The sequence below is a fragment of the Cucurbita moschata genome, unplaced genomic scaffold, assembly GCF_002738365.1.
Source record: "Cucurbita moschata cultivar Rifu unplaced genomic scaffold, Cmos_1.0 Cmo_Scf00015, whole genome shotgun sequence".
NCBI lineage: Eukaryota > Viridiplantae > Streptophyta > Magnoliopsida > Cucurbitales > Cucurbitaceae > Cucurbita > Cucurbita moschata.
Window position 1 is genome coordinate 1,008,862 of NW_019268531.1, and position 23,547 is coordinate 1,032,408.

At 38.6% G+C, this 23,547-nt stretch overlaps 7 protein-coding genes and 1 non-coding gene across 8 annotated transcripts; 5 read left to right on the forward strand and 3 right to left on the reverse strand.

The window, feature by feature from the left end:
• The first annotated feature begins 233 nt into the window (after window positions 1-233).
• LOC111453330 lies at window positions 234-950 on the forward strand. The gene has a single exon (XM_023094385.1). It carries the CDS (start codon window positions 267-269, stop codon window positions 765-767), a length of 501 nt encoding a protein of 166 aa, XP_022950153.1. The 5' UTR covers window positions 234-266; the 3' UTR covers window positions 768-950.
• A 673-nt stretch (window positions 951-1,623) lies between these two features.
• On the forward strand, window positions 1,624-5,594 carry LOC111453327. Its single transcript, XM_023094383.1, has 3 exons — window positions 1,624-2,387; window positions 2,713-2,900; window positions 4,742-5,594. Exons 1-3 carry the CDS (start codon window positions 1,748-1,750, stop codon window positions 5,405-5,407), a joined length of 1,494 nt encoding a protein of 497 aa, XP_022950151.1. The 5' UTR covers window positions 1,624-1,747; the 3' UTR covers window positions 5,408-5,594.
• Window positions 5,595-5,684: 90 nt separating this feature from the next.
• On the reverse strand, window positions 5,685-8,143 carry LOC111453328 (ACT domain-containing protein ACR1-like). The gene is made up of 7 exons (XM_023094384.1): window positions 7,895-8,143; window positions 7,749-7,794; window positions 7,553-7,667; window positions 7,237-7,304; window positions 6,519-7,151; window positions 6,283-6,387; window positions 5,685-6,205 (listed from the first exon to the last, which is right to left on the reverse strand). The coding sequence occupies exons 1-7, from the start codon at window positions 7,969-7,971 to the stop codon at window positions 5,819-5,821; spliced, it is 1,431 nt and encodes a 476-aa protein (XP_022950152.1). The 5' UTR covers window positions 7,972-8,143; the 3' UTR covers window positions 5,685-5,818.
• A 1,671-nt stretch (window positions 8,144-9,814) lies between these two features.
• Window positions 9,815-11,023, forward strand: LOC111453456 (protein PHLOEM PROTEIN 2-LIKE A10-like). Its single transcript, XM_023094577.1, has one exon. It carries the CDS (start codon window positions 9,815-9,817, stop codon window positions 11,021-11,023), a length of 1,209 nt encoding a protein of 402 aa, XP_022950345.1.
• Window positions 11,024-12,201: 1,178 nt separating this feature from the next.
• LOC111453331 (phytosulfokines-like) lies at window positions 12,202-13,213 on the reverse strand. Its single transcript, XM_023094386.1, has 2 exons — window positions 13,056-13,213; window positions 12,202-12,958 (listed from the first exon to the last, which is right to left on the reverse strand). Exons 1-2 carry the CDS (start codon window positions 13,182-13,184, stop codon window positions 12,824-12,826), a joined length of 264 nt encoding a protein of 87 aa, XP_022950154.1. The 5' UTR covers window positions 13,185-13,213; the 3' UTR covers window positions 12,202-12,823.
• A 2,789-nt stretch (window positions 13,214-16,002) lies between these two features.
• Window positions 16,003-16,886, forward strand: LOC111453474 (bZIP transcription factor RISBZ2-like). The gene has a single exon (XM_023094594.1). The coding sequence runs from the start codon at window positions 16,057-16,059 to the stop codon at window positions 16,699-16,701; it is 645 nt and encodes a 214-aa protein (XP_022950362.1). The 5' UTR covers window positions 16,003-16,056; the 3' UTR covers window positions 16,702-16,886.
• A 2,816-nt stretch (window positions 16,887-19,702) lies between these two features.
• LOC111453906 lies at window positions 19,703-19,803 on the forward strand. The gene has a single exon (XR_002712328.1). It is a non-coding gene; the product is annotated as a small nucleolar RNA snoR126 (small nucleolar RNA).
• Window positions 19,804-20,575: 772 nt separating this feature from the next.
• On the reverse strand, window positions 20,576-23,547 carry LOC111453874 (growth-regulating factor 1-like). The gene is made up of 4 exons (XM_023095160.1): window positions 22,983-23,547; window positions 22,440-22,664; window positions 21,906-22,266; window positions 20,576-21,626 (listed from the first exon to the last, which is right to left on the reverse strand). Exons 1-4 carry the CDS (start codon window positions 23,371-23,373, stop codon window positions 20,894-20,896), a joined length of 1,710 nt encoding a protein of 569 aa, XP_022950928.1. The 5' UTR covers window positions 23,374-23,547; the 3' UTR covers window positions 20,576-20,893.

Genomic DNA, 23,547 nt, shown 5'->3' on the forward strand with positions numbered 1-23,547 from the left:
TTTTTTTTTTTTTTTTTTTTTTTTTTTTTTTTTTTTTTTTTTTTTTTTTTAATGTGTGTTTTTTTGTGCCCATACCCCCCGCCTACGTTGGATGACAATTTGAAAAAAAAAGGCGAGATCTTTGAATCTCCGAGTCTGTTTCGTTACTCAACTGCCCCTGTTTTTGGGGCGTTCCAAAATGTTTATATAAATGCCATTTTTTTTGTCTCTGTTTGCTCATTATCTCGGTTGAATTTTGATAAAAAGTGATTGTTAATAGTTTTGGAATGGGTATGGAGGCATTTTGTGCTTATACTTCCTCATCTTCCTCTTCCTCCTCGAGCTTTTTGGCTCAGAAAAGGGACCAATCTGAGGACGTGAGGAGGGAATTTTCGAGTTATTCCAATAATAATCTTCACTGTGTTCGAAAGTCGATGGCGAAGCCATGGAAGAAGCCGGCGATTGCGCCACTGCCACCGACTCGGCCGAGGGTGTACAAAGTGGACCCACTTAACTTCCGGAATTTGGTTCAGAAACTCACCGGTTTGGCTGAGCTTCGATCTCCACGCCTCCAAAAGATGGCGCCACCACCGCTTGATATTGCCCGCTGTCCAGTCTCGAACGTTGCCGTCGTGGAAGCCTCCACGCTTCAGCCTTTGCCTGTGAGGCTGGACGAGGCGGTGGACGGTGGGAGCTTTCTCGAGCTCAACTTGTCGCCCTTCAACAAAAATTGGTGCTCTTTCCCTGCTTTGAGCCCCGAAAGTCTTGCCCTTTTGGATGCAATTTAGATTTATTGATGATATTTTTTAGTTTGTTTTTATGTGATTAAAGTCCCAGACTTGGTAATGTAACCAAAAGAACAAACATGTGGAGATCGTGGGTAGGTTGTGCAGGTTGGTTTTGAATTTACATTTAATAACCAAATCGAATTCAAGCTTGCAATATGAACTAAAATACATATACTTTGACACTCAAGCTAATCTTGAGTATATCAACAATTTAAATAATAGATATGCATTGTATTTTAGCCTATCATCTCTTCCAGGCTAGTAATTTGGATCTTGAATTTTGGATGGGGTTTCGATATAATCTAATCTCACGTAGTCTTCATTTACAGGAGTTTGTATGGTATTAATCGTCGACAATTTTACACTAATAACTCATATCTTAATCTACAAATTTTCTTTAAAATTGACACGTTTGCATATGAAAATTATATACCGAAACTTAGGGTTTATTTCAAATATAGAAAGGAAAAGATTTAGTTTGCATATGAAAAACTCGATAAAAATACGTAACATAAAAATGAAGATATAGTTAAATGAAGATAGAGTGAAATAGACTGCAGAAGGAAGAATTTGCCGTTTGATTTGGGTTGGAAAGAGAGGCCCTCAAATTGCAAAGCCCAATGAGGCCCATGTTCAGGCCCATAAAGGAGATTAATGATTTGGGTTGAAAAGAGAGGCCCTCAAATTGCAAAGCCCAACTAGGCCCATTTTTAGGCCCATAAGAGAGGTTATTGATTTGGGTTGGAAAGAGAGGCTTTCAAATTGCAAAGCCCAATTAGGGCCATGTTTAGGCCCAGGCTCTGGTTTTGTTAAGTCTACTTTGCTAGTTAAATGACAAAATGGGTCGGTTTGGACGAATGAAGAAACTGAACACCCAGAACTAGAAGTAATCTCCGATTGAGGAAACTCCTTCACTTCCCACTCTGCAAGCTACGATCGTCTTCACTCCGGAGCCTTCAGCTTCTGCATTGGGATACACCATGTCCTGGCTGGCCAGATCCATTGCAAATTCATTGAAGCTCGAAGATGATGATGAAGAAGACGAAGAGAATGCCGGTGGCAACCTTAAATCACCGCTCAAATCCGATTCCGTGTCTAACCAGTACCATCAGACAGATTCTCCTTCGCCGTCGTCGTCGTCATCTTCAACTCCCACTGCCAGAGGCGTCAAAGAGGATTTGTCCGAGCTGAAAAATACCCTAACCCGCCAATTCTGGGGTGTCGCCTCTTTCCTCGCCCCTCCGCCTGAACATTCTGCGTCTGACTCTCACATCTCTCATCCAAATCCTAACGAACCGATTGATACGTCAACAGCCGACAATCCATCTGACCCTAGATTGTCTGAAGAAGATCTAATTGCCGGAATTCGCAGTGATTTCGCGGAATTCAGCGGGAAGTTTAAGACCGGGATCTCGAAGCTGTCGAACACCAAGACCGTATCGGAGATCACCAAGATTGCTTCCAATTTCCTTCAGTTTGGATCGGAGGATTCTTTGGAGAATTATGATGTGGGAAGTGCGGTTGGTGTAACAGAGGAGGTCCTGATATTTGTGAGGAATATCGTCCTGCATCCTGAGACCTGGTTGGACTTTCCTCTTCCTTATGATGACGATTCTGACGGTAGCTCTCGCTTTCTATCTGATAGTTTCTCCATTGCACAAATTGAATATTTCTATTTTCCTGGATACAAATCTTCGACGCGCAGCATGGTAACGCGCAGCATGGTATTATGTCAATATTCTTAGTAAGTTAATCGAAATTTTGAGCGATCACAGATGTGCTTCTGACCGAACATCTTGAGCTTCTTTTATTCTTTTTTACAGCAATTATACTTCCCGCTAATCTTATTAGTTACCTCACTCTTTCATGTGTAGATGTATTTATCAGCAGACTGACATCAATTTTAGACTAACTAATTTTTTTTCATTCGATAACTCGTTTATAGATCTTGAGTTGTCTGATGCCCAGCAAGAACATGCTCTAGCTGTTGAGCATCTTGTTCCAAGATTGGCTGCTTTGAGGATTGAGCTTTGTCCTCACTACATGAGTGAAGATTGCTTTTGGAAGATCTACTTTGTGCTCTTGCATCCTAGACTTAGCAAGCATGATGCTGAAATTCTGTCAACACCCCAAGTAAGTTGGTCGCTTTCTTATTAAATACGTTACTTTAAAGTTGCGTTGGGCCTTGCACTATTCCTGCGTATGCCACTTAATTAGCTGAGTAGATGTACTTATTTCATATTCTATTTTAAGGGATTAAAATTTTGGATGTTCGTTATGTAGAAAAACAATTTTTTTTTTTAGCTTTGGTATAAGAAATTTGTCAATTGTATGTGTGTCTCTATGCACTACTAGCTTTCATTGAGGAAAAAAGAAATGAGGAGAAACAAAAAGGGGAATGCCTAAGACAATAAGAGTCAGAAGATAACCACCACCTTAACCTAACTATAAACCCTATGGAAAAGGGTTATAGATAGTTACGTGATGGGGAGGGGAGGGAATATTTTGTGCATGAGATCTGTATGGCCCTCTAGGTAATTCGGTTATTACTTTATAGTTTGTAGTAGGTGAGGTAGAGGAAAAAGACTGTTACCTTTTGGTAGAGACTCAAACCTCTTGAATGGCATGGGACATTTTTCTTCTCTCTTTTATTTAATGTTCTTCTGGATTAGTAAACTTTGATTCCCTTAAAGTATTCTTTTGACATCTTTGGTTATAGATCCCCAAAAGGAGATATTGATCCTTGCCAAGGCCCAATGAAGTAACGAGTAATGCTCATTATTTTCTGAACATGTAGTTGGGGGATGATTTCTAGTTTAATATGGTAGACAGGGATGATATGGAAAGTTTGAGTTCTGGAGTATAATGGTAAAACGGAAATTTCTGTTAGTGAATGCACAATAACCCTAAAGTACTAGTCACCTGCATGTATGAGATGAAATGCAAACCAAGAATCTCTCCGACCTACCGTTTTTCTGTGTAAATTAAGTGGGTGGGAGATGGACCTACAAATTCAGATAGGGTTGTTGGACAGGGACTTCGAGGAAGCATCATTACTCTAATTTGGGGTGAGTGTCCTTTTTAAATGTGTTTGACAAGACATGCTCTATATGCTTGATTTACTGGGATAAGTCACGGTCACAGTTAATTGAGAACATGTTGGAAATGTGTATGGGATAACTTATGGTCAAATTTAATTGAGAAAATGAATTGTAGCTCTACCAAGTTTCATCAAGTCTAAAAGAGTTGACAATTTACATCGATGAATTAACAAATACATAAACAAAAACTCAACATAACGACCTAAATTTCATTTGATAAAAAGAAAAAAACTTCTGTAGCTTGGATTGAGAGAACATGTTCTGATGCATGACAATCAGCTATAAGGTAACGGAGCATGTGGATGATTCCTCTTTCCTGTAATTTCATGATTGTTTCCTTTTCCAAATAGTTTTCTAAACATGCAACAAAATCCTTAACGCAAACAAAAATTACTCCTGAGGTGATATGTGGCTGGGCCATGTATGCTTAATAACCTGGCAACTAGGGTCATCATAGAGGGAATCTGACAGAGAGGTTAGGGAGAAGGAACCCGCCACCACCTTGGAACATAAGTTTGCCCTCCATCCAGAGAGGACTAACCAATATGATGCAGACTCTTAATGGATCTATTCAATGCTTTATCTATCACTTGAAGCTTGTGTTTGTGTTTATCTCGTCATCCAAGAGACTGCCTCCTAATTTGGCTGATTTTTCTCAGTTGAAAGACGAAACTAATGGCCATGCTGCTGAAATGTTTGCTTTATTTGTAGTTTTATTTCCTTATTTGGAAGCATCAGTCTGTCAATTGTTGGTTTGGGTCTCCTTCAAGTAATATTTTCCAAATATCCATCAGAGCTTTCTGGAATAATCTAAGTTGCGGTTCCCTACCCTGCATAACTAATTTTCTGAAACTTGTTTGACCATATCTATAGATACTAGAAGCCAGAGCACAACTTCATGAATTACAACAACGATCCAAGGGCCAGATGGAGCCCCAGATATCTAGAAATATCTCTACTAGCTCAAAAGAATCTTCTGATTCATCCAATGAGGAGCTTCGCTCTGTTCCACCTAGAGATCAATCTGAATCACTGAAATCCCATGACAGTGCAGCTCCTTCCTCTATGGTTACTGTTGTAGAGACCGATAAGCATCCAATTAAGAACGTGGAAATTCAAGTTGTAGATAAGCCTGTCATTGAGGAAATACCCTTGCAAACCGGTGTTGAACATTCCCACTCTGGTGCTTCCCAAGTTTTTGATGAGATATACGTGGATGATGGAGATGATTGGTTGAAAGAGGAAACTCTTGAGATTGATGGTGATGGTGGAACTAACATTCCTGCTGGGAATGACGAGGATGTATCATTTAGTGATCTTGAGGACGATGACCAGGAGGTGACGGCATATCATAAGAAGGGTACATCAGGCTCCGACTCTTCAACTAAAGATTCCCGAGATTGGGTTCAGCTTAGCCGGACTTCTGATTCAGACAAGGACACCAACACCATAGAGACTAAGCATGTCGGATCGGGGCAGGTAGTCACCCGCAAGGAATCAAGTGACTGGCTTAATGTCGATGACATTGATTCGATGTGACAACTCCGTAAAACTCTTCAATCTGCTTATTTTCATAGAATTTTATCCCTTCAACAATGTATATCATGTGTTTTCTCGATATGAACCATGCATTTGGAAACTTTGTTATAAGATCACTGTATATAGAAAAAACTTGTAAACTCAAATTCATTTACATGCAAATAATGGATGGCTTTGTCGTAATTTCAATCATTTTTTGTTTTTAATTTGTGGAACTCATTTGTAGGACCTTTGTTGTACTATAGTGATATGTATACGTCGATTATTTTCCATTTTGCAAATATCATTGAAATAAGGACCGTATGCTATCTACTGAAACAGATTATTCACAACTAATCTTTCTTTATTGCCACTAGGACCCCCTCCCTTATGATTTACAAGACATACATCCAACATTAAGATCCCCTCCCCCTATGATTTAATAGAGCCAAAGTTACTCGAAAGGCGTTCAAGTTGAGACCACAACAAGTTGCCTAATGAAAATTTTGGCTTATCTTCAACTCTGGTAACTTTGGTCCCCTGATCTACTCTTGAAGAGGAGGTTTGATCATCCCGATTTGAAGGCCCTTGAACTATGGCAACTGATCCTCCAATCTCCTTGAGCACCAACTCCAACATCTGTGGATCCACGTCCACATCATGTCTCGACGCATCTGTGACATAAATGGACCCAACAGCTCTCTCGCCATTAGTTCCAACATCGATGGCTGATATCGACAAGCCGTTCTCACGGAATACCCGCGTGATGTCTGATAATAATCCCACTCGGTTTAAAGCGCAGAGTTCCAGCCTCAATCCCTGTAAAGTAGAAGTCCCATTTTGTTAATGATAAATGGAAAGGTTAAAGGAGCTAACTTTAAGATGATGATACATACATGTGAAACCCTTCTCTCTATGGCTGCAACAAGGCCCTGTAAAACCCTACTCTTTTCACTCTCGGAATCTAAGATGCAGCCACCTTTATGTCGAATAAAATACTCCTGCCATTTTAAACACAAAAGACAAGGCTGCGTCAGCGCCACTAGACACACAACTTGACAAATTTTGGACCAAAACAAAAGCCAACTTGGACAGGAAATGGCACATGAATTTGCAAAAAACAAATGGGTACCTGATCAGCTATAGTCCCATTCGAACTCACTGCAGCATGAAACACCACGTACTGCAATTCGGTAAGAGCACAAATCGTATCAAACAACAGCTTCGGACGGTCTCTACTCTTGATATTGATAATCGAATATCCCTTCTCCTTGCAGCTCTCTATCCTTACATGCGTTCGAGTGCAACCCTTTTTACATATTTCACTATCATCGCGACAACAACACAGCTTATAATCGCCGTTGGCATACATCAGCTGATGGAGCCGCCGCTCGGTGTGGGTCCGTCCGGCCGATGGAGAAGTCAGCCTCACGTTGCTTGTTTCTCCCTCTCCATTATGGGCGTCAACCACGTTCTCAAGTTGCTCCTGCACATGGGCCAGCCGCATTGGATCCTTTATGGATCCACCATTCAAACCTTCTTCCATATAGATAATGGAGGCTGCACTTTTGTGGTGGGTCCATGCCACAGCAGCGGTGACGTTGCACCCCAACTCAACCAACACCGCGAATATCTCCGACAACAGACCTGGCCTATCAGTTCCGGTGATTTCCGCCGCCGTGTGCTCTGATGACAACCCCTTCTTCCCCATATTGCACATTCTTGCCGTTCTCGACGACCCTTCTCTCCTACTCGCGCACAATGCCTGTAATTGCGTAGTAATTTGAGTACACATTAGAGGAAAGTTCATGAGGTTAAAGAAGCACCATACGTATGTACAAAACAGAGACCTGCTGAATGTAATGGATGAGACCTTCATCGGTGAGTTTATTTCCAAACTGATCTGTCACGTGGAAAACTGCAGCACCATACGTATGCACATAAACAACCATTACAAATCAGCTTCCATTATAACCACTGAACTCTGTACAAAAAGGTATCACAATTTGGAAATTTCGAGTTTCCTTCCTCGAAGACATTAACAATAGTATAAGAGAAGTTCTTATCCAACAAATCAGATTCCATTCATCTTGAACATGATTTGCTTAAACATAATTTAAACACCCAATTAAAAGTTAAACAAGTATGATGTGGGTGGGAACGGACCGTCCATGAACCATCCACCGTCGGAAGAAATGTAAGACTTGGAAATAACAAGGTCGAGATCCGTCAAAACCTGCACCATCTCAAGTAGAATTCCATGTTTGTTTGCACTGTCAACCTGTCAAATAAAAATCAATACTCTCATCAACAAAAAAAATCATGAAATTGAAAGCATAAAGTTTAAAGATAGGGACGGAACCTTGAGAAGGGTGCAATCCGGAAAGGTGTCATTGTCTATACAAACTCTGGAAAATGGAAAAAAAACCCCAATCCCAAGAGGAATTAAACCAAAAAGAATGAATAAAGCTGAAAACTTGATGGATATATTGTTGTTTAGAAACAAACCTGGGAGGGTAAATTCTTTCAATCAGTAATTCCAACTGGGGATCCACGCAGTAAGGTTGATACACAGTTTCCATCATATATCTTTTCTTTCTTTTTCAATGAAAACCGAATAAACAGAACAAGGAAGAAGAAACAGAGGAAGAAGAAGAAGAAGAAGAAGATGGGATTGTTGACTGCTATGATTAGAAAACAGAATTAACCCACTCTCTGTTTTGTATAATTAAAATGAACTCTCTCTTCATTTTGTCTCTCTCTCTCTCTCTCTCTCTCTCTCTCTCTCTATATATATATATATATATATATATCTATATGTGTGTGTGTATAAAAGATAGATGCATTGCGCGACACGTCATGGTTTATGGTTTTGGTTTTGAGTTTGATAAGGTGAGAAAGAAGATTGAAAACGTGAAGAAGTACTTTAAACGGCGGGTTGCCACGTCGGCTAACGCGTGGCGGAAGTAGGTGGTTTCCATGGTGTCCAATTGCGGCGGCTGCCCATACGAAAAACGTCACCACCACCTGTTCATCACGGAAAAGAAAAACGAAAATGAAAAAAGGTGAAGAAAGAGAGAAAGAGGGTGTGAGTTGTTTTGTGCATTGCAAGTGGGGATCCATCTTGAATCTTGTTTTATCTGTTCTTTGAATCCGGAGTTGGCTTCCAGGCTAAGCTATCCGACGGCTGGAAAGTAAAGCACGTCATTCGGGGTTTTGAATTTGGATGAATCCGAATCCAAATCCAAATCCAAATCCAAATCCAAATCCAAATAATTGGAAAGCTGGTGCTGGCGCTGGCGTGGTTTTATCGGATCTGCTCATCGTTCTTACCGATCTGTGTCTGTCTCTACGCTTCGCCGCCTCTACAAGATTGGAAATTTGGAGGTCAAACTCCAACATCCATCTAAACAATATTTTAAAATACCTTCCCATTTCAAACCAAAAACAAACCTAATTATTCCAATTACAAAAATCATTAATACTTTCATTAATATTCTTAAAATACCCAAACAAATTTAGAAATAACATTAAAACATAGACAAATTTGTTTTAGAAATAACATTAAAACATAGACAAATTATGAGGAGGTGTTGGTACATAATTTCCGTTCATGTATTCTCACTAAGAATTTTTAAAATTATTTTAAAGAAATTGAAGGTACTCGTGGAATAATAAAAATATATTTTTTTAGACTTTAAAAACACTTCCTGAAGTGGACATTATGGGCCTTGAGTGGGCTTCAGGCCCAATCCTTCCGATTTGGACATTTTTGTAAGGAACAGTGAATCTTCTTCCTTTCACCATGAAAAGTAAAAATAATAAAATAAAATAAAAAAGAAATCGGTGGTAAAGATAAAATAAATAATAATAGGTATAATAATGGCGGTATTATTTAATTTGAATAAAATGAAAAGAAGTAGGTGTCATAAAAACGAAATGTCAGAAGAGAAGGGTCGAGTAAATAGTCGTAGTAGAAGAAGATAAGTCGCGATCTGAGGCCCACTAGGCTTGGCCCATCGCCACCCAAGCCCATACTTCCACGTGGCACCATACTGCCATAATTAATATCCATAACGAAGGAATCCCTCTTTTTTTCCTCATAGGGAAGGGCGGTGCTCACCCACTTCGCTCATCTCTCTAAATGTAACTGCCTTCTCTGTCCTCCATTTTTCTTTTCTTGCTCTGTGCTGATATTATCCATTACCAGGTCAACTTGTCACGTCACATGTCCACCTCTACACTTCTTCTGGATATGTTTTCTTTTCTTCTTAATCTTAAGCTTAACGCCTTCTTTGGCTTCTCCCAATTCTGCTCTGTTTCTTCATCGACTCCCTTCTTCGCTTCCTGACACAACCTGTCACTCTAATGGATTGAATTCTGGATTCTGTTTTTTTTGGGGTTCCCCCGTGATATACGACGAGGGATATGGATGAGAATTTGAAAGCTGTTCGTAGGAGTAATTGGATTGTTGTAATGGCGGCTCTTGGATTTACCGGCTACACTGCTTACAGAGTCTATCATTTCCCTTCAATTGCTCGAAAGAGGGCTAAGATTTCCAGATTCTTTGCGGCTTTGTCTTCTGCCGCGGCTGCATTTGCTGATTCTGCCCACTGTGTCGCCACTATTTCTAAGGATTTTAAGGAGTTTATTAATTCTGATTCTGATGAACTCCCACATAGTTTGAAGCAAATCTCTAAACTCGCCCGATCTGATGAGATCTCCACTTCCCTCACGCGTCTCTCTCAGGCGCTAACTTTGGGGGTTTTGCGAGGTTACGATCAGTACTCCCGGCAGAAAGGCGGCGGTGACGAGAAAACGAGTGATTTTACTGACAAAATTATGACGAAGCTGTGTAGTGAATCTGGGTCTGGATTCGTTTCTGTGGTGGTTGGGAGTTTCGCTCGGAATTTGGTGATGGGGTTATTCTCTATAGATGAGACGAGTAAATGGACGAATAGTTTGGAGGATCGTTTGGGGAGATGGATGGGGGTGGCTTGCGATGAGAAATGCAGGGAATTAATCGGCGAGTTGATTCGAATATTCGTGAGCTCGGCGGTGTCGGTGTATCTGGAGAAGACAATGGAAATCAACAGTTTCGATAGAATATTCTCGGGACTCACAAACCCGAAACACGAAAGGGAAATGAGGGAGTTGCTGGTCTCCCTTTCCAACGGCGCAGTGAAGACTCTGATCAGAACCTCCCACCAAGTGCTGTCGGGGCAGGGGAACTGGGCCATGGAAGCAGGCCCAGCAGCAGCAGCAGCTGCAGCAGGGAAAAAGGTGGAAGAGTTCGAGGACATGGAATTGGGCGTGAAGCCCAGAAGCCAGCTTGGGAAACGGCCCAGAAATGGAGGGTGGGCATCCAGCTTGGGAGTGGCGAAGAACAGGAAAGTGATAGTGAACTTGACTGGGAGAATGACGTTTGAAATGGTGAGGTCGTTCTTCGAGGTGTTGTTGGAGAAAATCTACGAAGGAATGAAGCGATGTGTGGACATAGTGAATGAAGAAGTGATGGAGAGAGGTCTGGAGATGGTGAGGTACGTAGCCGCCAAAACCTCTGTAATTGCCACCATTTGTCTTTCCCTGTGCTTCAACGTTCTTGACAACACCTCCTGGTTCTTGCTCGCATATTAGTTTTCTTTTTCCTCTTTTTTTGCCTGAAATTCCAGGAAAATGTTTTATCTCTGGGGATGTTTTTTCATTTCTCGAATTATCTGTACATACTGTTCAATTATGCAACTTCAATTGTCGGATTGGATTTAACTGTATTTTTAACCCTCAAGTTCCCAAATTGAAGTTTATATATGTTTTCAATCCTTTTTCACATTTACCTTTAATTTTGTTTTTGTTCTTCTTATTACTGTAAATTACCCACATATTTAGTGTCACAATCACACTATACTAGAATTCATAACCCAAGTTCATAATTGAGTATAACTAAAACTTGTGTTCGCACTAACATATACGATGTATACTCGAGTCTTCCGCTCTATTATTGATCAAATGTTTTAAAAAACAGCGTGGAAATGTTATAAATTAAAATAATAAAACTGGTTTCAAAGATTGGGAGTTACAAATTCCAATACAACTATTCCCAAAGTAGACATTAGGCCCAAATTGACCATGATGAGAGCCGACAAAGATTGTATTAAATTCTGATTTAGTGCTTCAAAACGATCTTTCCCAACGTACTTTGTGTACGAACCGACATGAATTAAATTAGTAGGTCAATGTAACGATGATTTCAAGAAACCATGTAATAACCAATTCCCAATCAGCAAAATTAAATGTCGTCAATGTAACCATCTTTCCCAATGTAGTCTGTCTTTATTTAATGTTTATTTTGTTCTATTATGAAAGACTTGCGTCCAAGCATCCATTGTTAAGTTATATCACAGAGGGAAGAAGATCCAAAATAATGAACATAGTCGCATTAATTTTTCTAGCCGAAAAGTCAACCTATCATTTTGGAATTTTGACTTGTACTATTTTGAAATTTTTAATCTAAAATTTTAATATCATTGAAGTCGTTAAAATGATAAATTATTAAAATATATATATATATATATATATAAAAGTTTGGGTCGTTACTCATCAAGAATAAATTAATGAAAAAACGGAGATTTATCATTTAAAACATACTATGAATCAATGTTGTATGCTTTTAAATGTTGATAAGGATATTGAAAACTTTCAATTGCCTAATACTTTAACGCCACGAAAATTAAACTATATGACGTCTCAATCAAATGATTTTGAATATATCTCTATATTTGAAAGTAAATGTCTAAGAAAAAGGTACAATGAAGTCTTATGAATTGGAATACTATTAACCGCTTTGGGCAGTCACAAAGCGTAACGGATAGCAGTTAAATAGTGGTCAAAATAGGCCCCCGAGTTGCCTTTCCTTCTACGCCCATGTTTCATAGCTGCGCGTGGGAGGCACCACCGAGCGGCCACTTTGATCCACATATACACTTTGAATTTGGATATGTAAAGCATAAAGTTGAAGCGCGTCCCCAAGGGACTATTTACTTTATGTCGTCGAGGGGCCTTCTGTTGTTGGTGTCAAACGCTATTAATTGGTTACAAGAGGGCTAAATCTGGCATGTTGCTTCCAAATATCAACCGATGGAGCTAAATATCTATCAAGCTTCCATATCCAACTTTAACAACATGTGGTTTATTTTTATTTGTAATACCCCATCGATTCAATTTGTTGTGAAGTATGCAGAAAAGTCAGATGCTCATGTTCAGAATCATAATCAATTTCATTAATTTGTCCTGTCTTGGATCATCTTCAAATGCTCTGTTTTTTTTTGTTTTTTTCTTTCATTGAGACCCAGTGAAGCTAATTCAATAGATATATAAGTGGCATGAATGGAAGTTTGTAGATACATAAAAGGAAGAAATTAGAATGAAAAGGTGTTGAAATTATGGGGTATGCTTTTGCGTATAGACGTAATCTAAGTGAGCAACTAGAGTTCGTCTCATCAAACACTCTTCTTCGCTTACTCCACTGCACTTCTCATCCATATTCTCGCTATCAGTTAGGTTCTCATCCAACCCCTACAAAACCCAATTAAAGAACCATCTCAATATCAACAAGATGTACAAATGAATACAACTTAGTTAGAGAAAAAGATGATAGATTACGATAACAGACCTGAGTGGGCAGTGATGCAAAGACGGGAGCAGGGCGGGCAGCATGAGCTGGTGGTGGCCTGTTGCAGAGGAGGTGGAGGAGGAGGAGGAGAAAAATAAGGCAGCGGAAATTGAAGAATTTAGAAGACATTCGTGGATTTGAAAGTGAGTGAAGATAAGGAAAGGGTTGGAAATTAAAGGATAAAGAGAAAGTAATGAAAGAAATGGTATATATAAGAAATCAAACAAGAATCGGACATGCGTGTGTGAACCTGAGAAGGTGCGGCTTGGACTTTGTATAAGCAGCACAAGATCGTCGACCAAAAATATAAAAGGAATATCGTAAATAAAAGGAATAAATTTACGATAGACCAGCGCAATTACATGGGAAGCTAAGATCAAGATCATGAAATGTTACATGGTGAGGCGTTGCTACAATTATTTTAACAATTTTATTATGAACATATACATCAATTATGATATTATTTCCAAATGTTTTAAAAGACTTGCATTTCTTAATTAAGTCATATGTAGCATGGTCACTTTATTATAATAAAAAATAAGGTCGTTACATATTCCTATAGTAATTAATTATAGGTTATAAGTTTAATCTAAACGTTGTATATACCAACATGCGCATATTTTAAGGTATGTCGATCCGTTACCTGATGAGGTGTGGTTTAGATCATGATGACATGAGAAATTAAGCATTGAAAACAAAGGAGCGACGGCACTGTGATGGAATTTGTAACATTCCACAAACGAATGTTCACACACGTAAAACAACCAAATTTCCTTCTTTGACCAATCAAACAAGAACATTCATCTCTCTTTTTCCAAAACAAATCTCAGAACAAACACAAACACAAACACGAACACAAACACAATTAAAGGTGTGTGAATGATTAATGATGTTTTTTTTCCACGTTCTGTGGGAGATTTTCTTAGCAGATTGAGGGGTCCATGAGAGAAAAATAAAATAGCCTGTTTTGTGTTTGGATCACATAGTCAAATCCAAAATCCAAAATCTATTGGGTTTTACGATGGGCTTTAACAACATAGCATACAAGTTAGAGACTACAAGACAAATACTAAATTTAAATATTGGTTTTCAAAAATAACTACATGACATTCCTCTTGTAAAAATAACCCAAAAAAGTATTTATTTTTTTTTTTTCAAAAAAGAATAAAACAAAATGATAGACAAAAATACCCCCACTACAAATATTTTTGAAATAATTATCTAGCATTAATATATGTGAATGACAGATCCAAAGTTTGGATTAATAAAGGAGTAATTCATACTTTAATGCCACTCTGTTCATATTTTCCAAACGCGGTTTCTTAATAAACCCTACTTTATATTTTAATATCAAATATTTTCTTTGTATACATAATATCAAAACCCTAATTAGTGGTTCAAGTAAACAATTTGTACATCTGTGGAAGGTACAATAATAATAAGGTCATCCGCTCATCTAACCTTGGCTATAAAGCATGGTTTTGATATTGAATAAAGTGTCATGTTACCAATACTATTGTGTCCACTAATTAATGTTGAAAGGGTAAAAAGAAAAGAAAAAGTAAAATCCAACAAAATCTAAGCCCTTCGTGGGTGGAATTGGAGGAGAAAAAAAAGTTAAAGGAGCATGTGAAAAGCAAGAACAAGGGTACAAAAGGAACAGTGAAAAATTGATGTATTAATGTGTTAATATAACGATGGGTTGATTAGAAAAGATGATTAGTTATTTAGCTTTAACTTTTTAATTAGATAACAAGATACAAGCAAGATACGTAATGATATTTATAGAAAAACATGGTGTGATATTAGAGTTGATTAAGGTTTGTGTTATATTACACCAAACATAAACTAAAGGAGGGATGCTTTAGCTACTCTTAAAAGTTGCATTTAACTAAATTAAGTTAAAAAAACATCTTTGTGGGTAAGGGATGTGTCGTTCCACATGAGGCCTACTTTGGGTGGCCTTTGCGAATTTCTTGAGATGATTGCCAAGTTTATGCTTTGTTCTCCCGACCACTGCTTTTATAAAATTTCCAAGTAACACAACGAATATTTTAAGGTTGTTGTACTCCAACTGCTGCTGGTTTGTAAATTTTTAAAATAGGCTGAAGAAAAGAAACCCTAAACCCTAAATATTTATATTTCTTTGAAAAAAAAAAACATAATAAAAGCTTCGAAAAGTTGTTGTGTTCATGGAGTATTAACAAGTTAACTGCCAGTTTTAGTCAATCAGCTTTTTAAAAATTAGAGTTTTAATTTAGAATTTCTGCGTTCATATATTTATTATAATTTGGAAGTACAACTCCCAGAATCTTCTTTATGTCACACAGCCGGCCATAATATTAATAATAGGTTAGTAATTAAATGTAACAATAAACTCTAACTTTATGCTAAATTTATTCCATAATCAACTAATAATTAATATGTGAAATGACAACTTTGGCCTTTGAGTTTGCAGCTTTTTGCATCTACGGCTTAATTGGGTGGACACCAATTGAAGTGGACGAATCCGGAGCCGTCGTAGCCGAAGTCACGAGTACGACTGAGCCTTGTGGTTTCTGGTTCTATCATTTTTTTTTTTTTTTAATTTTCTTTTATTTATTTTTATTCATACGAGACGTTTAGTGTAGAATTAGATTTATTTAATAATTGGCTGTGACGTTGTCTTCGAATTAATAGTCGACACGTGTAATTGGTGGAACCCACAAACTTTGTTTCTTCACTACGAAGCTAATATCAGCCATGCACCAATGCCACGGCCCCACTGGCTTATATCACCCATCTGTCCCGCCAAGAGAAAAGCGAGCTTACACACTTCCACTACCATGCCACTTCGATATCTTATTCCGTAATGACGAGATTACCCTCAATGGTAACCTTAATTACGGAACTATCCTCGAGAGTCCAGCGATAAATACAAGGCCCCTACGCTGCAATTCTTCCCTTTCCTCCTCCCTCTCTCCTCCTTTATCTTGTTGAGAAAATTCTTTGTCCTGCCGTCATGCTGACTACTTTTCCGACTGGTTCGCCGTACGAGTCCATGCTCGAAAACCCATTTCCGGCTATCGACGGCACCTCGACGCCGTGGGAATGCCAAGATCACGACCGCGAGTTCTTGCCGGTTGCGTTCCAGTTCCCGGAACCAGCCGGATTATCGGACGTGCTTCAGTCCCCAAAACCGGTGATTTCGAGTTCCAGTTCCGAAAACCGGGTGGAACCGGAAGCCATGGATCCTGACGCGCGTGAACCGGACCGGAAGGTTGAGGTGATAGACGAAAGAAAACGGCGGCGGATGGAGTCGAACCGGGAGTCAGCGAGGCGGTCCCGGGCTCGTAAACAGAAGCACTTAGAAAACTTAAGGAACTTGGTGAACAAGCTGATAGTTGAAAACCGGGAGCTATCGAAGCAGTTGCGGTTCACGGTTAGTCAGTTGAACCGTGTACGGACGGAAAACGACCATCTCCAGACCGAACACACAATTCTGCGGCAGAAACTTTTGTATAGCCGACAAGTATTAATCTTCCGGCAATTCCATCGACAATTGGCTTATGCTTCCCCCTACAGCTCCTTTGAACAACCGCCAAATATCTCCCAATCGCAATACATCCTTAATAACAACAACAACAACAACCTCGTTAATTGCTAAAACAACCAGACCCTTGTAAACTAAGAAAAAAGCTGCCAGAGAAAATAATATATATATATACCTTATCTATATATATATATATATATATGTTGGTGGGGTTTTACGCTATATTTATAGCAACTAATATTGTGTAAAAGAAGATCGGCGACTAGCTTTATTAGTAATAGCTATGCTTAATCTTTTTATTTTATTTTCTCTTGTTATATATAGTATTTATAGAAATAATCATTTTTCTATTTTAGCAAACCGGTATATGATTTCGTTTGAAAGCTTGAGATGCATGGGCCCAACTACCATTCTTTTTATATGCTTTTAATCTTGAGGGTTACGATTGTCATTCTAAATCATGTTATAATATATATATATATATATATATATATATATATATATTTGTTAAAAGGATGTTAAGCCCATTTTTATGAGTTATGGGACAAATATTACCATAATCAAATCTAATTCTCCTGTGACGTCCACCACTTTCTAGAGCATGCTGTTGTCTCTTTTAATAACTTTTTTATTTCGTTTCTTATTCATTTAACAAATTAGTGGGTAATCACTTTATCGTTTCATTCGATAATGAAAAGATTATTGACATAAGAAACAAATTATCATTAACCAATTTTTATAACCAGCTTTCTCTACCCAAATAGAAATACACCAATAAAACGAAATCTAATTTGTAATATTGATTTTTTTTTTATTAAAATTGAGAAAATCAATCTAATATTTGATGTTTCGTATAACACAATTTATAATTTTATAATAAATACAAGTTTTATAATAATCTAATAATTATACGAGTGATGTATTTGGATCATGTGGTTTTTATAATTTAAAAAAATTGAAAAAAGGTAAAGGGTATGACCCCAATTTTGATTGCAATCCAACCAAAAGTAATATGTTTAATATTATTCAAAGCTTTTTTTTTGGGCCCTCAATCTTTTTTATTTTTTTCCCCATAAATTTCGTAGATTTTGCAAGTTAAAGGCATTCATCCAATGAGATGCATTGGATAGTCCCCGCATAGTAATTACATTGTTTGGTTTATTTCTATTTTTCTTTTCAACCCATTAATATTTTATTACATTAACCATAAAGTTGGGTTCTTTTTATACAGCCTGGCGACTAATAATAATTGAAATATGTAATTTTTTTATTAATTTAATTACATGTGTTTTTGGCCGGCAGAAATAGTAATAAGATTAAATTAAATTAGTGATTTGATTGAATAAATTAAAAAGTTCCATGTAGCCAAGCAAACTTATTTTAAAAAATTATTCAATACAATATTATTTTCATTTTTATCTTATTTTAAAAGGTCCGTTACTCAATTAATCACAAATGGGCCTATCTTTGCGAGAACCAGCCCATTACAAAGATGGCCCATCAAGCACACGGAGAAATGAACAGCCCAACTTTGGCTCTGGGCCTACACGACTACTAAAACATTTAATTTAGAAGATGGATTTTTTTCTTTTTTTTTTTTTCCTGACATTATTTTGATCTAATTTCACAAGAATGAATGCTCTTGCAAGAAAAACCAAACAACTTACTCTTCTTCGAAACGGCGGCGGCTCCTTTGTTTCCTCTCTCCACAAAGCTTCCATTTTTTACACTTTTAGTGCACTCCTTGTAGGCCATGAGAAAAGGGTCGTCTTCCTTGGCGGAGGCGTTTCTAATTGAACGGGGCTGCTGCCGGTACGGCGGCGGAGGAATCTTAGAAACGACGTCGAATTCAGAGTCTCCTCTGTGGTAGGTGGACGACGGCGGGGGCTGTAAGGCAAGGGCTTGAAAATCCCGGAAGTAGAATTTGGAACGGGCGGGGTTTTTCTCCCATGAGAAGGGAAGATTTCGTTGGGAAAGGACTTTTCTGTGATTCATTATGTAATGAAACGATAGCTGTGAGAAAGGGTTTTGATTTGGGGTTTTGGGAAACGACTTTTTGAATGGATACATTTATTAACATTACTACTGATTTGAGTATATATTGTATTCTGTTTTGATATGCTTGTAATGGGAAGTCCACGTTCATGGTGGGTGGGGGTATTAATTAAAACCTTGTCAAATGAAATAATACATTTCGTTGAGACCAAGGCCCATAAATCGATATCAAATTAAGATGGAAAAAAAATACAATGGATCGCTTTCGGGGATTGAGAAAAAAGAATGCACGGGACAATTATTCAAAGGATTAGACTCGGAATAATTCATGGGGTGGCGGCTGTTTCGTTGAATGTTTGAACAAAAGTTAGTTAGTGGCGGCTGGGGTTAAGTAGAAGGAAAATAAAGGCAATGAGTTTTATTGAACTTTATGTGGGAGGTGTCATTAATGTAAAACATGACTTTTGTGGGTTACATTTTGGGTGTCATTAATGTAAAACATGACTTTTATGGGTTACATTTTGGATGAACACGATTGAGATATCCGATATGTGGCTATAGACGATACGCTTTGAACAAGCATGACTGTGACAATTAGTATGATGGGAGAACTTCATTTAAGAATGAAACTACACCAACTAAAATAAGCATAATTTAAATTTAAATAAAAAAAAATATTTGATTAATTGTTATGGAATTAAAATATATTGGATCTCATGTGAAGACAAGAGGTTGGAAAAGAAAAGGGATAAACTTAATGGGGGGGTATTATTAATGGTTGGATGCATATAAATATCATAAGGTCCAGATGTGAAATCTCAGGCCCATTGTAGTTGGAGATGTTGTAAGCAACTGGGCCTTGAGGCCCACGGAGTTACATACACTTATATATATATTCTTCGCTTCGGATTTAGGGTTTTGCAGAAGTCGAATGCATTCTCATCTGTCTACATTTTGGATATTGTAAGCTCGCTGAATTTAGGGTTTTGGCTATGCTTGATTAAGGATCTGTTATCTGTCTAAATTTTTACATTCTCCTTCTTCATCATCTTCAAGAATTTGGATCAGTTTTCGAAACAAACAAAAAAGGGGTTGGAATCAACTTGTAGTTGTGGAAATGAGGCAGTGATGACAAACTACATTTCTCGAATCTGAAACTGTGTGCTAAATCACAGTGGATCAAAGTTACCTGATGACTGCGTTTGTGCGTGTCTGAGCCTTCCACTTTCTCTCTTTTTCTCTTGAAATGATTGATGTTCTTCTTTTTCCGCTCTTCGTAAAATTCGTAAAATTCGTAAAATTCGTTACTCTTCTTCAGGTTTTCTTGGCTGAATCTCAAATCCTGTTTTCGAGACGTTTTTGTTTTAGGAATTAGGGTTTCTCTTTCGTTTTGGCAAAATCGAATTCTCTATCTCATCGTCCACATTCATCTCTTACTGGTTATCGGAGAATATTGTGTACATATTTTTCTCTTCAAATAATCGTCTTGTTTGATATAATTATTAAATCTTGAAAGAAAAAAAAGTTATACATGGTTGAAATTCATAAAATTTTATTTATTTATTAGATATAAAATAAATAAATTTAGAATTTCTTTTTTAATGAAAATTTTATAAAAAAAAAAAAGGAGAGGGGAAAAGGTATGGGCCTAATTGTAATGGAAAGTGTTTGGCGGGCCCAGGTTGGTGGAAGTATGGCCCATGTGGATGAAATCTGCCCGGTTTGGATCCCACAGAAGAGTCGCTGCCCGTCTCTTGTCTCTTGTCTCCTGTCTCCGAAACTCAAAACTCCTCCCGCGCACCATTTTTCATATTGTTTTCATAACGTAACAGACGCATTCAAGAGGGTGCCATGGCCCAATCTAAAAGCCACTCCAGCACTCCAGCCTCCCTCAACTCCTTCATCTTCCTTCAAGCAATACCAACAACAGCTCTCCACATTCCCTGCTGTTTATTATGTACAGAACAGAGGCAACCAGAAGAATGAAGCTGCATTTGCTGAAGAACAGCACAACCAAATTTCATTCAAATTCACAAAACTGTAGATTTTAATGAAAGCCATACTCAGTACTTTTGAAGAAAATAAAACAAACAAATAAGTTGGAGCAAAAGAGCAGATCACAGTGAGCTTCAGAATCAATCTCTCTCCATTCTTTCTCAAATCTTTTTGTGTTCACCATTTTTTGCATTCCTTTCTTTATAAATTTTAATGAAAGCTCCTGTCTACTGAAAAGAAAGAAAGGAGCTTCAGGCAGCAGCTACATTGGCTATCTTCTTCTCAGCCGTCCCCACCTCCTTTAGATGCTTTTTATCTAACTGCTGTTTGAAAGTGAGCAAAATGTTGCCTTTTGCAACACACCAGTAGGTGAGGATCCCAGCTGACTGCCATCCCATCCTTCACCCAAGAGATTCAGTGATGGTGGCACCTTGCTGCCCTTCACACAGTTGCTGCCGTTTGTTAATGCCTCTCCCAAAGGACCCCCCATTGAACTTCCCCAACACATTGCTGCTGCTGCTATCTGGTTGTTGCTTTGCTTTTGAACTAACTCATCATCATTCTTGCGTGCCCCCAAATTCATCTGGATTGGCTCAAGCTCCCTAGATAGCCTGAGAGGAGGAGATTGAGCTAGCTTCTCATGCGTTGGTGAGGATGATGACGAGGAGAAATCAGACATGGGTATCGACATGGAGAGCTGTGTCCAATCCGATTTGAATTCTTCAGGCCAGGTCATGACCGAACGACTCGACTGGTCCTTGGGCCAGTCTTCAAAGAACTGTCGAAGTGGATGTTGGTCATGGTCTTGGGTTTCCTGGTCACTGAAGATGAGGAAGGAGTCATAGTTTTTGGGATTTGCATAAGAGCCCCTCTGTTGTGAAGGATTTAGGAGAGAATCAGTGGAAACAAGTCCAAATTCATCTCCTACAGAAATCTCCTGTTTTGCACCACATTTTTCATTGGATGCCATGAGATTGACATTCGAAGACATCATTGAGAGGCCCCCAGTCTCTTGGATTCTGCTACACACAGTCTCTCTGTTTAGCAACCTAAGGCAAATGGATAGACAAAATAAAAGTATACAGAACTTAGTTTAAACTATATGCCTTTAACCCAATTATTGTATTCAAAGTAATCCAAAACTATAGCAACATGATGATATCTTCCAAGAAAAGCAATCCTAAGTCTCAACTAAAATGAAAACTCACATTCACAAAGCAAAGATGAAATCCTTGCTGGGATCTACCATCAACCTTTAAGTTTGTTCTAATCAAGATTCAAGACACAAAAATGAAGCTCTTGTTGCGTAGAGGGAGGACATGTCTCACCTATTGCCAGGGGCATCGGCACCAGGATCGGAAGCAGCAACAGGATGCAAACTCTTGAGCTGGTGAGGAATGACAGGGAGGTTGTTGGATGCACCGCCGCTGGGCACCACCGTCGATGACAACGAAGTAGATATCGATGTCACCATGGGTGTTGGATTAGTGGTCCCAGGGGCGGAATGGCCAGTCTGGCTTTCCACAGGCTTTCTTGAACGATGGCGGCCCCTATTTATGTGTCTTTCACAATACTTCTGATCGGCAACGGCATCTCTAGAGCACCGCCATTTCTTTCCATCAGTTCGACGACATCTTCCTGGTTCAGGATCAGTGTTGCCGGAGAAACCCAAATGGAAAGAACCCCACCCTACACACAACTCGGATAAAGGGCAAAGCATTAAGCATATATATTCTTGCAACAAACAATATCATGGAATATTTAATCAAACTCCAATCCACATTACTTTCTGAAGATCACAGGAAGGATTAAAGATGTTCCTCCCATTCTTTAAAATAAGAGAAAGACAAGGAGAAAGTTACTTGAGTTGGGAGGCATGGATCCAGCAGAAGAGCAAGTGAAGCCATAGGGATAGAGCGATTTCTTGAGAGGAATGAGCAAATTAGAAGGTAGAGGCACATTTGAAGAGAGGTATTTGTAGATCAATGCCTGATGTTCAAGCTCAACCCATTGAGATTGTGTAAATGGTCCTCTAATCCCAGCTATACCCCCATGCATGCTACCATTATAGCTTCCGGAAACACATCCTGCACACCAACAAAACCTTCAACCCACTGCTCATGTTTCTAATCAAAAATAACGAAATTTTGTGGACCCTCTTCAGATTCTTCTACAGTTTTTAACCCATTATTTTCCTTTTGGTTTCCAGTCTAGGAACTGAAAACTTTCACCAAAACCAAACCCATCTGAGAAACGAATCAAAAATGAATTTGGAAACAAAAGCTATACGACGGAAGCCCAGCTTCTCACAAAGATGCAACTCAGCCTTTCCCCCAGATTGAAGCACTTATCAATAAAAAGAACTGAAAACTCAATGAAAATCACAGAAGCAGAGCTATGATTACCTGTATTTCTAGAGTAGACTGAAGACTTGTGTTGATTGTGAGGGAAAATGGAGTTTTGGAGATTCCTTGCAATCAGGTCAGAGTGTTTAGGTAGCAGGGAAGTTTCAGATTTGAGTGAAGAGAAGCTAAGCATGTGCTCCTTTTGACGCCCATCGCTACTAGAAATAAAAGTATTAGATCTCAGCAAAGGGAACCCCTGATGAAGCGGCATTGTCTTAGAACCAGAGATGGGTTCAGTTTTGGGAATCTTGGAGTTCCTCCAGTCATCATCAACAAACCCAGATCTATCCTGCTTAGAGAAACAAGATCCATGAGATTTTAGCTTAGAGTGAGGAGAAGGGGCATCGCCAGAATCCACAAAACCATCCAACCCCACTACCCCAAAGTCCATTCTGGAGACAAGCACCAATCTACAAAATCTCTAGTAAGCATTAGTTCATAAACAAGAAAAGGAAAGAGTTGAAGGTCGAAGAAGACGAAAAAGAGGGAGACAGAGGCGCATCTTGGGTTTGGGTTGGGTTATGTGTGCCGTGAGGAAGGAACTGATTTTTAAAGGGCTGATCTT